General features: G+C 41.7%; 1 protein-coding gene across 2 annotated transcripts in view; it reads right to left on the reverse strand.

The window, feature by feature from the left end:
- Positions 1–1,015: 1,015 nt before the first annotated feature.
- The window catches only part of ST18 (suppression of tumorigenicity 18, zinc finger), a 97,200-nt gene continuing 83,158 nt past the window's right edge, over positions 1,016–15,057 (reverse strand). For both annotated transcript variants that reach the window (XM_012661404.1, XM_012661405.1), the window contains exons 18-21: positions 13,069–13,157; positions 6,875–6,978; positions 4,719–4,862; positions 1,016–2,137 (exon numbers count right to left, since the gene is read on the reverse strand). In XM_012661404.1, the coding sequence (XP_012516858.1) occupies positions 1,997–2,137; positions 4,719–4,862; positions 6,875–6,978; positions 13,069–13,157 (478 nt within the window). In that variant the 3' untranslated portion in view covers positions 1,016–1,996. The remainder of the gene's footprint in view (positions 2,138–4,718; positions 4,863–6,874; positions 6,979–13,068; positions 13,158–15,057) is intronic.

Consider the following 15,057-nt stretch of genomic DNA (forward strand, 5'->3'; position numbering starts at 1 on the left):
ATGTAGGCTGGTAAGAGATTTCTTTTAAATTAAATACAATATATAATAAACTTGTTAAAATATTTAGCAAATTAAACGCTTGTTTTTGTAATAAGTGAACTCATTTGTATGCATCTATGAAGTACTGTATAGCAAAATGTTTGCAAGTACATAACTTTAATAGAAAATTTCGTTTGGTGTCTCATTTATAATAGACAGCACATATGGTAGTTCTTTTTTTTTAATTGATTTTTAAATAAACACCATTCCTACCTAAGAACAGACATTTCATTTTCACTAAACTAAGATTCAAGAGTTCAAATGAACCCCAAACCAAAGAGAAGCCCCACTTAATGCATAACAATGACCACAGTCTCATGGGAGTGGAATTACCATTGAGTATTACTTTTCATTTGTGCAGGTAACAGTAATAACAGTGGAATATATCAAGCCTGTGAATGCCATCACATTCAATCTAAATATCCATGAGGCTAATCAAAAATAAACACTTTTGTTATAGCACAGAAAACTAAGCCCACACTGAGTTCATGTGTACATTTACACAGAGGCACGTCTGCACATGAAATGTGTGTGCACACCAAAAAGGCAGTTTAGCTGGTTGTCTATACCTTTTCCTTAAAAAAAATAAATATAAAAAAACTTTTGAAATAATGCTTAACTACTTTACAATCCCTGAAATAGACATTGCCTTTACTATAGCAACTACTAAACTCTGATCCATTCAGAAATTCAAGATTGTGGGCTCAATTTTACGTGTGGATGAGTGTCTGTGTGCATCTGTGTGTGAGTACGCCTGTGTGTACCAGTGTGTGTGTATACTTTGTAGCACTTGTAGTTCTATGGCAAGATTTTTATCAAATTGAATGTTGTCTTGTTTCCTAAGGAGGGTGAGACCAAAGTTGCCAGTGTTTGAAGTAATCACTCGGATTGGAGTAGCATTTTTTCATGTGTGACTATATTTTCCATTCCTTTCCAGTCAACCCAGTAAGATAAATGCTATTTCAAGGGATATGGTATCTACAAAATTTTCCATTTGGATGTATTTGTATTTGCTAAATACAAATCTACACCAATATTGTCACTTGTATATTGTACCAACATATGGCAGGAAAGCCTGGCTGGTCACACCAAGTCTTATTTCTCATCTTGGGATAGGAGTTGCCAACTATCTGATATGACTTGAAAACAAACAGACAAATCTGCATCACTAAAAAAGCTTATGTTTCTTTTAAACATTTCAAATAAATAATTCATATTAACTAAAACCGTACAGCCAAGCCGAATACTTTGCCGATTGCTGTGTTTAATTATTGCTGACAAATTCTGAGCAGGCTGTTTTCCGGCATCCTGTGCTTCTGAGTGCGATCCCCACTGGTGGGCGCCGTTTGTCTCCCTACTCCTCGCGCGCAGCTCACCTTACCGCAGACTCATTCAGAAACACAAAAACCAGTGAAGGGGGGCAGGGAAGAAGTGTTCAATAAAACTCAAACTCGACCATAGTGCAGTCCTTAGACAAGGATTTCCTTCACACTTTTTGTTTTCTCATTTAAACCCAGCAAGATAGGTGATTTGAGAATAGCATTTCTATTTTAAATCCTATTGGAAAATAAATTAATAAACACACTTGTAAAAATATGGCAGACTTCAAAATGCAGTTAAAAGATAAAAAACTCTTTGATTAGTAATAAATAAATTATAAAAATGTCACATTTATTTTACATATACTTTACAAAAAAAAAAAGAGTGCAATGAAGAAATAAAAGAAAAACATATGAAAATAAATAAGATCTAATAATCGACTGCATTGCTTTTAATCCAAAGAGTTTATCATAGTTTTTCTTTCCTTTTTATGTCAGCTGGGGAAAAAAATTAGTGCAATGTTGCAGTTGTAAATGCGCACGGCAACCTCCATGCCTTAGCAGTACACGAACCTCTCACAGATCCATCTGGAGTTTACTGCTGTTGGTAATTTCTGTTGCCCGGCAGCGCTGTGATCCTACACATGGATGCCCTTCACTGCCTGTTTGATACTTTCCAGTAGAGCTTTGCATTCCGGGGAATAGTCCCGTTCCAGATTGCTGTACATGTCTGTGAGTGTATTTACATATGCTTCAAAGTTCTGCTCACTGATAGGTCCCTAAATGGAGACAAAACACATTGACCCAATCACAGTGGTTCAGGCTGAGGCAAAAGGAGGGCCGAGTGACCTGAAGACTATTGGAGACCCGGGAGTCTGGGAGGGAAAGCAAGGATCCATATGGCTGCTGGAGTTGGGGGAGACGGAGAGAGACTGTGTGTGTGTTGGGATTCATCTGCTCACTCTGAATTCGTGGGATTAACGTGACTTGGTGTGGTATTTGGGGTTGATCTGCAGCCATAGAAAGGATATGTCTGGCTGCTGAGCTGGACTTCTCAGAACTGTTCTACTTCTCTTGGGAGGCAGCCTCGGCCACAATTGCATATGCTCGGCACAAAAGAGACCTCCTGTTTGGGGAAGGGGAATGCTGGTGAGGCTGGGGAGGGAGGGGTGCTTGTACCAAGTGGCTCCTTTAACAGCACCAGGCTAGAATTTAAGGAATTTAAGATTTGAGCAAGTTGCTCTCCAATTAGTTGTGATGGACAATTTTTCTCCTCCATCCTCAGACACCTGTGGCCCATTTTTCCCCCATGGCATTCTGGCAATACACTTTTTATTTCTCTATCTGTCTCTGCATGCAGAATATCAGTTTCGCAAAGTCAAGATTCTTCGTCCCTTGTTCTTTTTGTGTGTTTTGGTATCTCCTTTGCCTACTGTGATTCTTCAAAGAGAGCACACGCTGGATATGTACGTGTTTCGTGCAAAAGCAAAAGGGATGGAGTGCCACAAAGGGAATGCTACTCGGCTGCTTTTTGTGCTTCTGTTTTCCCATCTTTTTGAAAACACATGACAAGTGTCTTACTTCACAAGGTACTTGGAAGAAAGGACTTTTAGAAGGTCTAAATACTGTTATTGCTGCTATTTTGAAAATTAGCTTTCTGAACTGGAAGATTATTTGGCCGTGCTAAGCAGGTCCAATCACGATTTTCTGTTCCCTTTTAGCTTCTGCCCTTGCTGTGCCATGTGTGTCTTGGAAAATCATGTGATTGGACTGGGACCTGAGGGCAGAGTGGATAAAGGCCTTACAGCGGTAAAGCCAGGACCACCTGACTCGTGCTCGCTTTGGAACCTTGATCAAATTACATAAACCCTGTGTGCCTTGCTTTCCTCCACTGCGGAGTGGAAATGCCAGTGCTCACTCTTTGGTGCTCTTGTGAACTTTTTGTGTGATCAGCCTTAAAAACACTGCCCTGGGTGGTAACTATATGAGGGACAAGTTATCTTGTGTGGTCCCTATCTTTTTTTTATGGCACTGACGAAGAAACAAATATTAAGGAATATACATTTGAAGTATAAGTTAGACAAATTTTAATAAATAATATAATAATATCTAAGAAGTGCCTTAATACTGGCCATAGCATAATAATTTATTTTCCTTTGTGCTCATTGTTACATTATTGCTTTTTCAGGAGTGGGGGAGGTCACATTTGGAATTGGGTAAAGTAAGAGCTACGTGCTAGGAAGTTTGGAAAATGGAGGGGTTTATTGTTTTAAGCAAAACTGATTGTATTTCTTCATTACATTGCTGTTGCTTTAAACCATTTTGTAAATAAAACTGACAGCTTTGGAAAAATTGTTCTAAAAATGTAGGCTCTGAGGAAACTGAAAGCATTCAACAATGCAGCCCCCCTCCAAAGATGTGTCTGTATTTATGAATTTGTAAAAGGAACTAATTTTCTAAGAATTCCAAATACAGTTATGTGCTGCATAATATCTCAATGATGAACCACGTGTATGATGGTGGTCCCATAAGGCTGGATTACCATATTTTTACTATAGCTTTTCTATGCTTAAATAAGTTTAGATACACAAATACTTGCCATTGTGGTCCAATTGCCTACAGTATTTGGTACAATAACATATGCTGCACAGGTTTGTGGCCTGGGAGAAATAGGCTGTACCATACAGCCTGGGTGTGTAGTAGGCTATGCCATCTAGGTTTGCGTGAGTGCTCTCTGTGATCTCCACGCAATGCCAAAATCACCTAACGATACACCCAGAACACATCCCTGTTGCTAAGGAATGCATGACTATAGTTGCATACCTAAGATGCTTAGATTTTGTAATAAGGATGTCTTGCTCACTGTTGTGCTTTCTTTTTATATGAGGAAAAGTAAATTATGTTCTTCATACATAAGTATGAAGAAAGCACCAAGTCTACTAGGAATTAAGCTTTTTTTTCTTTTTTGCAGTTCTTGAGTCGGGTGCATGCTATGAATGACTGGGTCTCAGATTTTTTAAGCCATGCAATCTTCTACTTGGAAATACATTTTCAGTGAGGGAGTTTTGACCTCTAACTTTCATATGACATTATAAAACAAGCTTTAAATAAACCTTCATGTTTAAGAGTCACCTTAGCTTCTTTAAAACCATCCTTGGCCTTAATATAATTTAAATACATCTACCATGTTCCCAGGGAAGGAGATTATTGCAGGTCAGAATGTGGTGAACATGGTCACCCTATGACTACTGACAGGTCTCCTCGAAGCTAAATGCCTCGGACTGGCAGCCCCGTGGGTAACTGCACGGCGACACTGCAGGCACCTGTGATGGAACAGCAACGTCCTGGCCTTTGACTTACCATCTGTGGCAGCTGGATGTCGGCGAGGCTGGAAATGAGGGCTTGGCTCAGCCCGGCCAGCTCCTTGAGCAGACTTTCATTGTTCTGCTCGATGAGTTTGTTCTCCTCCTCTATCGTCTTTAAGTTGCTCTCCATGGACGTGATCTAAAACGGAAATAACTTGGGAGTAAGAGAAGCGGAGTTTGGAAGTACAAACAGTTTCTCTCTGAAGGAACATGCACCAGCTGAATCCAAATGCCAAGGGACGTGCACACCGCAACCTCTGCACAAAACTGCAGCTGCAAGGGTTGGAATCACATTCCCAAAGGTGTGTCTTCAGCAGACTTCCCCGTGAATTGCAGATTTCACTTCTCCCCATGGCCGTATAATGGGTATCTCAGACTCAGCATCCCCCAAGCAATCTTTTGCTATTTTCCGCATGCAGCATCTCCTTTCCAGCTACAGAAACTAGCATGACGCTCAGGCTTCCGTGCACCCCCAGCCTCTTCCTCTCACACCTCACATCCGCTGGGCACCTCATTCAAAATATCCGGATGGGACCGCTGTCCCTCCCTGCACTGCTGCCACCTGGGCCCAGCCACCAGCATGACTATATCACCTTCCCTGCCCTTCTCTGCCCTTCCTCAACAGTCACCAAACGGGAGTCTCTTAAAGTGCAAGTCAGAATGTAAGTCAGGATCACGCCACTACTTGGCTCCAGAGCCCAAAATGGCTCTGCAGTCTTCCAGAATAAAACCAAGGTCTCTACAATGGCCCCATGTTGCCTCTGGGACTCTTCTGTGGCTGCCCCCACCGCCCAACACACACTCACCCGAGGATATACTCCCTCCTTGCTACTTCTCGAATTGCAGCATTGGGACTTTTGCACTTGCTGTCTGAAACACTCTGCCCCATACCGCTTGGTTCACTCCTCTCCTCGAGACTTAAACGTGGAGTCCTTCTCCTGGGGCCTGGCCGTCCTATTTAATAGGGAGATCTGGCTGCTCGCCCAGCCCCCCATTCCAGCACGCAGCACAATTTATGGTCTATGATTTTGTTTACTGTCTGCCCCCTCCTAGACTATAAGCTCCACGAGAACAGAGGCCTTTGCATTTTTTGCAAATTGTTCTCAAGAGGAATTCCCGTGCTTTTAAAGCCAAAGCATCAAGCTCTTTCTGTGTGCCAGACTGCCACGAATGGAAGATCAGGGCAGTGGTCACACTGGGTAAGGACATCAGAACTGCATTTCAGATGGATTAAAATTTCCTGTCTTATGCTGCTGCGTTGAGGACTTCTGAGAGAGCCGGTAACCACAGAGAGTAAAAACCCCACACTTGAGGAGAGGAGAGAAGGGGAGGGCTGGAAGACGCCAATTCTATGCTTTGCCTCAGTCTCCCCTGATGACTTGTTGCAAAAGAGTTATGACTACTGTTTAAAAGCCTTGGGTGACAGGGCTGATACTACAAAGCGGAATGCAGAATCAAGAAACTGCTTGTATTTTTGGCATAAAGAATGTGTTCAAGAGAAGGTCTAGTAAGATCTGTTACTAACAAATACTGACACATTCGGAGGTGTTCCAGAAAAAATAAATTAAAAAGTTACTGTTTTACTTGATTTTGAATAAAACTAAGGACTCTTACCTTAAAAAAGATTGATTTTTTTCTAAACCTCTATGTGTCCTGCAGCTGTGGTCCCCAACCCTGGCGGACTGACACCAGTCCACGCCCTGTTAGGAACTGGGCCGCACAGCAGGAGGCGAGGGGCAAGTGAGTGGAGCTTCACCTGTATTTACAGCCACTCCCCATGGCTTGCCACCTCCTCCCCCACTTCTGTGGAAGTACAGTCTTCCAGGAAACCAGTCCCTGGTGCCAAAAAGGTTGGGGACTGTTGCTCTACAGGACTCCTTAGCTGTAGGATGATTTACTTTATTTGCTTATGAAATCTTGGATGCAACCAGGGCAAAAACATGAGTAACCTTTCCTACAGCTACCAAATCAATGATGGCCATGGTGACCCACCTGTTTAGGATTTTACAATAACTGGGTAATCGAGAAACACTGCAGTCACTCTAAGATATCATTATATTTTCAGACACAAAGTTTAAAAAATTCAGTGTTTTGTTTCCACTAAAGAGTATGATTACTTTAAAGATAACCAGTTATTTATTTTTTTTTTACCTGGGTCTGAAGTTTCATCATATCTGCTTCAATTTTAAGGTTGGATTCATTCAGTTCCTTTATTTCTTCATCCAAATGCCTAATTTCTTCATCACCTTCTATACCTATAAAGAGTCAGACTATCTTAGTTCAACCTGAAAATACGACACTGTGACAAATATGGGTCATTTTATGTTTCATTTGTGGTTTGCTAGCTGAAAACGACACTTTGATGTGAAGCGTGTTTGCCAAAGCCATACGTAGCCGGGTGTCTGGATAGGAGCAGGGATGGGATTTGGTTCCCTGGTAGGAGAGAGAAGGGAGAGAGTAGAGAAGCAGCACCGTGGAGTGAGGCTCGGCTGTGTCAGGAGCACAGCAGGCGCGTCTGCACTGTGTCCCCCGTCACTCTGCACTGCACCCTGTGCGACAAGCTCCCTTACACCCTTTCACACAAAAGAAATCGAACCTCAGACAGGTCAAAGGAGGCCTCAGGAATCACCCACAGAAGTCAAATAACCTGCCCCAGTTCAAATTCCGCGGCAGAGCTGGGCTTGCACTCCAAAGCCCATGTTGTGCACAGTGCCGCAGGGACAGTTTTATGCTGAGTGATCAAATACGCTGCGTTGGACCTTAGGGCCCACGAGTGGTGCAGAGCCGGGGTGCTGGCAGGACAGTTAGAGCCCAGGGACACACGGCGGGTTCTCCACGTGGACTTGCACGAGGAGCAAATGCAATTTAGGGGAAAGAACATCAGCCTCGGAGTTTGAATGCTGGCCTTGACTGTTGTTTTTTTTTGAGACAGAGTCTTGCTTTGTTGCCCGGGCTAGAGTGCCATGGCGTCAGCCTAGCTCACAGCAACCTCAAACTCCTGGGCTCAAGCGATCCTTCTGCCTCAGCCTCTCGAGTAGCTGGGACTACAGGCATGCGCCACCATGCCCGGCTAATTTTTTCTATATATATTTTAGTTGTACAGCTAATTTCTTTCTATTTTTTTAATAGAGACAGGGTCTCGCTCTTGCTCAGGCTGGTCTCGAACTCCTGAGCTCAAGTGATCCTCCCTCCTCGGCCTCCCAGAGTGCTAGGATTACAGGCGTGAGCCACCGCGCCCGGCCTGACTGTTGTTTTTGAATTTCGACGACTTATTTAACTTTTTTATGCTTCAGTTTCCTCTTCTCTATAATGTGCATAATATCTACGTTGTGCGAATGAATGCAGTACAACGTGGAGTGCTGAACACGTAGGAAGCTCTCAGTGAATGGGAGTTACTTTCCTGTGATTATTTTTTAGAAGGAGTATGAATACAATTTAAAGATTTTAAGAAGCTGGGGAAGGTACTGAATATTCAGGATGCCAGGGGCAGGATTAAAGGGAATCTCAGCAGTCCAGAAGAATGAGTCTAAACCAGAGTTGACAATGAAGAAGGATAAATGTGAACTTCTGCAGTTAGACTTAATAAAAGCAATTTCCTGAGAGCAGAATGGCGGCAGTGGGGAGTGGAGTGGGTGGAGGGGGAGGTTGGCTTGACAATTGGTTTGAAAAAGATCTAGGCTCTTATACTTCCCTGGGGTGACAACTTTGGAAAACAATTGATTACCTACTGAAGGTAAACATTCATATTCCCCATGACCACAATTCCAAAAACAAACGGTTGCACATGAACAACTGAAAATACGCACAAGGTGTATGTAGCAGTACTATTCACAAAAGCGCAACCTGGAAACGAGCCACATTCCCCCAAAACAACAGGGGTGACTCTTAGTAATATGATGTGAAGAGAAAAAAAAGTAAGCCTTGTAAGTTACACGGAATACAGCCTGATAGAGCAGGTGGCTATTTTGTAGGTGCTCACTGCTCATTGAAAGTAACTACCTGCTGAACAGAAGAGGGCCGCGCATGGAGCGATGAAGACGGTGTGTCACAAGACCGACCTAACTCAAGGCCTGACATTTAATAGAAGAAGGAAAACAAACCAACAGCTAAGATCTAGGCATCTTAGTACGTGGATCTATTTGAATACGAATCTACAAGCGACAAGGTTGTCCGGACCACCCCAGTGGAGGCGCAGCGTGGGGCAGGGCTCTGTCCCAGCGTCTGGAGCGCGCCGGGCTCCTCAGCCCCGTAGTTTACGGGCTGGTGGCTGAGGGGGAATCTTCTCTCAGACGACTGATAAGTAAGAGCTGGGAAAGAAAAAATTAAAACATTTGGAATCTCAATGAAACAGGTTTTTGGAGTGCTATCCACATTCGAAATTTTTCTGATTTGAGCAAGCGAAATCCTCTTGCTAAATTTCTTTGACATATTGCTTTTTCTTTCTGTTTTTTTTCAGTGAAATTCCACTTCAGGGAGTGGTGTTTTCTTACATATCTGGCGAGGCGGACAAAAAGCAAGGAGACCCTTGTGACCCGTGAGTGGCTGCGAAGGAAACACGCCGGTGCCGCGAGGCCTCACTGGGGAGACTCCGCGCTGACTCGGGGCCGGACGAGTCAGCCCAACCGGCCGAGATGGCTGTTCCGGGCGGAGGAGGAAGCAGGAGGAGGAGGAGGCCGGGCGGGGAGGCCGTGGGTGCTGCAGGACGGCAGCAGGTGAGTGAGGGTCACCGGGAGCGCACAGGGAGCCCGGGTGCGCTGACTGTGGCCGGAGCCGGGAGGATTTTAGGCAGGGGAGTTGGTGATCTGGCTGACTTTTCGAAATCATAACGTGGATTTCTAGTAGAGAATGGATTGAAGGGGAGAAGGAGTAGACTTCAGCAGACCGGGTGGGAGATTACCTACCGCTAAAGCCCTGGCTAGGCCTGACGCCCCTGCCCGCACGGCAGGGCGGGGGGAGGTCCCAGGAAGGAGACGGACTCGGGGTGTTACGTGCTGGCAGATTTTGCAGGTCTTGTGATGGCGGGGAGGCAGGGGATGGGACAAGACTCTTTAAGTGACAGCCTGGGTTTTGGTACTGGGATTTAGTTACGGCTGTTTTCCTGATGCCCAATGTTAATGAGGACACCCAGCCTCTTAATTAGGAAGGGGCCATTTGGAAGACGCCTAATAACGAAAGTTGCCCGGAGCGTGTGGAAAGGGCAGGACCATAGATGGGACCTCCAGAAAGAAACATTGTCATGGGGTCTAATATATAAACTCTGGTGAAATTAATAAGTGAGTGAATTAATGTTTTTATGATGACTTTGGGAATTTGGGGAGATATGTTAGCTACAGGATCAAATTCAGTTAGACCGAATGTTAGACTAGCCAGGTGTTCCTAGCCAGTCAAGGAAACCATATAATCTTTTCACTAAATATTTCACTAAATACCCTGTTTCTTTACGGAGTCCATCTATTTAAAAACAAAAGAATATGCTTTCTTTTCATTCAATAATTTTAATATTTAATTAGGACTAATCTCTGCCCAATTTGCATAATTAAGATTATGTAATTTATAATATTATCTTTATGCTCTGTATAATTATACAAGTTATGTATATACCTGTATATAGAAGGTGTTCTCAACTTATAAGGGTTTTTAAGTACTGTAGTTATGTTTTTCATATTATACAATTGAGGCAATTATATTCAGACAACCTATATTATATTTCTTGAGTTAACATTTATTTTATTAATATATTAGGTTTACAGATTAAAATTTTATTTCTTTTTTATTTAGGGAAAAAATGGACTAATGTAAATTTGACTATTTTAGTTACTAAAGGAGTGAGGAGAGTTAGTATCCAGAAAGGAATGATGTGTCGCAATATTTAGAACACACTATTTTCCCACATAGACAGAGCTAGAAGGAGCTACTATGGGTATAAGAATATATATATATATAGATCAACCATCATGACTTTTATTTGTCCCCACAAAGCACAGAAGGACTAGCAGCCTTTCTCATTCAAATGAACTATTTCTATTATCAGGACTCGTAAAGGTCTTTAAAACATCAATGTGGCTACTTAGCTATGGCAAGGATGGAGAAGTGAAGATCAATTCTTCTAGAATTAAACACATTTTGGTAGAAGCCTTCTGTGTTTGAACTGGTTGTAGATAATATTCCCCTAAAACACTACCTAATTCAATTAATTGCATAAATGATTTGTACTTAGTTTAAATTAACACAGTATGCTAAGGTTAAAGTTGTATGCACTTTTTATATTTTATATTTTATTGCTATTTGGTTTTTTAAAATATTTTTATAGTTGAGGAAGTGTTGGGTTTCACCTGCTTTAAAGATCATCTGGGGAACAATGATTGTGGCCATGCTCAAAGGCAGGTGACCAGGGTGGAGTGTTGTTAGACCCCAAATCACTTCAGGTCCTCTTTGACCCTAATGGACCACCAGCCTGGCCTCAGGTAGGATTTTTCCTCATTCACAGTCATCACAGGTTCTTAAGCTCCACAGGGCATCAGTTCCTACCTTCTTGGATGGTAAACATGTAGTTTTCCAGATACTTGGCCACCTAAAATGACTACGCCTGGCCTTTAATGCGTCCAGCCCATCTTGATGCTGCTCCACATCCTTTGAAAGGTCAGCTGAAGATGCTAGATCTACAAGCACCCTTTCGAGGGCGCGTGCTCAGTCCAGCTGCTCCCAGTTACTGTGAAAGTCTGTTGTGGGTTCAGAGAGACCAGCAAAGAGTGCGCCTGGCCCTCGGTGCTGGCCCCCTGAAAGCTCCACCATATTTGAAGTAATGCCACAGGCTCGCTGTTTATTAGGAGCAGCCCTGTGATTTATATTCTATTTGGAGTATAGACATTACTGGTATTCTTGTAATGAGGACTCCTGCGAAATATTTTCTCCATGTACTTGGTTCGAGAAAGAGTTTTGCTCTGAATTTACTTAGTACAGTGTGATTCCCATGGTGATTATACCCTCTTTTTGCTTTGGCTTCTAGAAAGCAGAACCAGATTTTCAATCCTGATTTACCCAGTGTGACATGGCTCACTTTGCACATTCATTTTCATCTCCCCGCCTTGTTCCATCTTGCTTCCCTATCTTTGATTTTCCTTTGTCTCATTTTTAAAATTAATTTTTAAGTAGCTTTCTTTTATTTTGTGTAGCTTTGTGCTCCTAACCTTTTAAATACAGTTTAAATAAGGGGATGTATAAATAAATGCACACTACACTGTCCCAGTCTCACTGCAGACGTAGTAAGAAAGAGGCATTTGGGAGTGGGGCGTATTTCCAAGGAGAGTGAAAGCGTCTGAGGAAAGCCCTTTTACTGCGCATCTGAACGTTGGAAAGATCGGAGGATGCAGGGCCGTCCCTGCCACCCAGGGCTTTTCCCCACTCTGCAGGCACACTGCCCTCCCTCAGCTCTCGGCAGGCGCACCCACGACCAGCCTCCCCAGGGACCGCTTTAAATAAAGCAGGTGAGGCTCTCAGAAGAGACGCAGGAGGAAGCTCAAGAGAGCTTTCCTCCCCTTGGCAGTGCCTACTTTCTTTTACAAAAATCACACACACGAATTAAAAAGACTGAACAATGCTTTCACAGAAAGAAAGTTAACAACAGCGGAAAGTCCCCAGCTCAGTTCTAGTCACGGGCCAAAGACACAGTCAGCTAAAGTCTCCAAAGCAAAATAATTGCTCTGCCCCTGCTTCTTGGAGGCTTTGGAAAGATCGTCGATGGAAAACATCACAGGCCCCAGATAATGCAGATTACAGATCTCAAGAAAAAACACTCGAGAATCAAAGGAAACTTGGAGGATCCAAATATAGAACCCGGAACTGTATATTTTGCCTTTGAGAAGGGACTGACACTCAGGAAACGTGGGAAATGTAGATACAGGTGGAGATACGGACGCTGGGTTCAAGCGTCTGGGATCGCCATGGAAATACCATTTTGAGCACAGAAGAACAAAATTAAAGGACCCAAATGCAGGTGTCATAGGGCACTTACACCAGGAAAACACACGCACGTGTGACACACAGACACGTGAGAACACACACACACATGAGACTGAAGGACACGGCTTCTGTCGGTGCATCCTAATCCATTGTGACCACCAGACTTTTTCTGTTGGAGGTCCCTATTGAAGAATAAGAAAGAAACCAAGAAATTGTTTTGTTTTGTTTTTTCCCCAAAGGTATAGCTTTAGTTCAGATCTGAGGAAACCTTTCTTCTCGCACATGAAAATTACACTACCCGCGTGGAGCACGCTCTGACGCGCACAGCCCTCTGCGAGCCGCCGCGCAGACTGTGGGGACAGTGACTGTAGCCCCCAGGCTCGTACCTCCTGTCGCTTTCAGCTTGATGGTCATCAGCTCCTCGGAGACCTTCCCCTTCTTGATAGCTTGTGCATTGAGAGGACATCCAGACAAACTTTGAAAACAGAAGTTACACCGATGTGTGAAATGTATATTATTTCTTATAAAAATTCAAACATTTCATTCACTAACTACTATTTGTGTTTTTGCCTTTCTACTAATTACATTATAACCCACAGGCTTTTTGTAGAAAGTAGCAAATAAATGTCTATTGAAGCAAAAGCAAAAGGCCCTGGAATAATATTAAATGTTTTGTGGTTTTATTCCTTAAATCAAAGGACAAATAGTTACTGCTGATACACAATCATGATTTAATTCGTTTTGTAAAAATGCTATTCTTCTGCATTCATATGAGTTTGCTTAGTAGTGGTTACTTTATTTTCTGTAAACATGAAATGGTACATTTATATTGTGAATAAGAATTGTTCCCAATTACTCAAAATTCCATGCATAATAAAACAGTATCTAGTTCTTTCTGTTTTTATGCCAAGTGTAGTCTGATCTTTACAGAATGACGCAAATTAATATAAACCAAAAATAACACCCCACTGCATGTTCCCATGACAAATTAAGTTTGGCTCTGGGAAAGTTTTTAATTCTTTCTTTAGCTTTTAAAACATTATTTTTCATTAAAAAAAATCTACCCTGAGAGAATAAAAGGAGCCACTATAAGTGTATTCAGACGCAGTCGCTGCCAAGGCAGCCTGTCACATTGCAGTGGTGTTTATAACCCTTTTCATTTAATAGTTGCTTTCTTCAGCAGGGTTTCTTTCCTTTAATGTCGTCTGTTTTATTTAAATTGCACCAGTATGCAAATGGAAACATTGAATAAAACTTGTTTTCCATTGTTTATGATCAGATATTTTTGTTGTTCTAAGCAGCCATTAATTCTTTTGCAATTTTTTTGTATTTTTGTAGAAACAATTTTTAGATCAAAATAAAAATTATCACAATCGGCCACTTACATTTTTTTCACACACAAACTTAGTTACAATTCATCTCTAAAACAATCATGTCAACCTGAAGCTGGGGACACTTGGCAAAATGAAAGAAAATATTCCTCAAGCAAAGCCCTTAATAAATGTTTGTTGAATTATTGTATCTTTTGAAGAATACTAAATTATTCTACATTGCAAGTCTATGAAAGATGAAAATAATAAATATGTAACATTATATATATCGAGAGAAGATTATGCAGATCACCTAAATTTGGGAAGCTATAAATTATTTTATATAGGAAAAGAAAAAAATGAAAAGCACAAATTCAACTTAGAACCCAAGTCTTCTATTTCTGGAAGCTTCTCACTGTGAATTGGAGCCTACAGAAGCTTCATACTCTTCTTTTTAATGAAGAGTTTGCACAAATCTGTTCTGTTTTATGTCGTATATTGTATTCTCAAAAAATGATGAATATTTAGTCAGGAAATTAGATATTTAAAGGTGACCTGTAACATTTGTAACATAATGGATATTTATACCTCATTAGAACTTCTCTGACCCTCACCCCTAAAGGATTTACTTTGTTCAGACAACACGGCAGAAAATTTTCAGTGACACAGTGTTGTGAAAAAGTTAATGACACATTGGTTCATAATTACATGACTGAGAACCAAAGAACACAGTGAAATTATGAAAGTGAGGCTTTGGTTCCAAAAATGCCACTTGACATTTTGTATCTCCTAACGTAGATATTTCATATCTTCTAGGATATGAAAAAATTTTAAATTTAAAAATATTGAGCAGGAAAAATATTTTAAAAGTCCTTTTTCCTTTTGAGGCTTCATATTGGAAAAACAGAAAAAATGTGCCTTATATGGTTTCGACCAAACCTGCAACTCTGTTAAGGCAATTTTAATCTATTTTAGGGCAAAATGGCAGGTGATATAATTTATGTAGTGAACATCATTGCTTACAATATATTAATAAACTTCAACAAAATTGCAAAGATAAGGTAT

This window comes from Propithecus coquereli, unplaced genomic scaffold (genome assembly GCF_000956105.1).
Source record: "Propithecus coquereli isolate 6110/MARCELLA unplaced genomic scaffold, Pcoq_1.0 Scaffold71, whole genome shotgun sequence".
Lineage (NCBI taxonomy): Eukaryota > Metazoa > Chordata > Mammalia > Primates > Indriidae > Propithecus > Propithecus coquereli.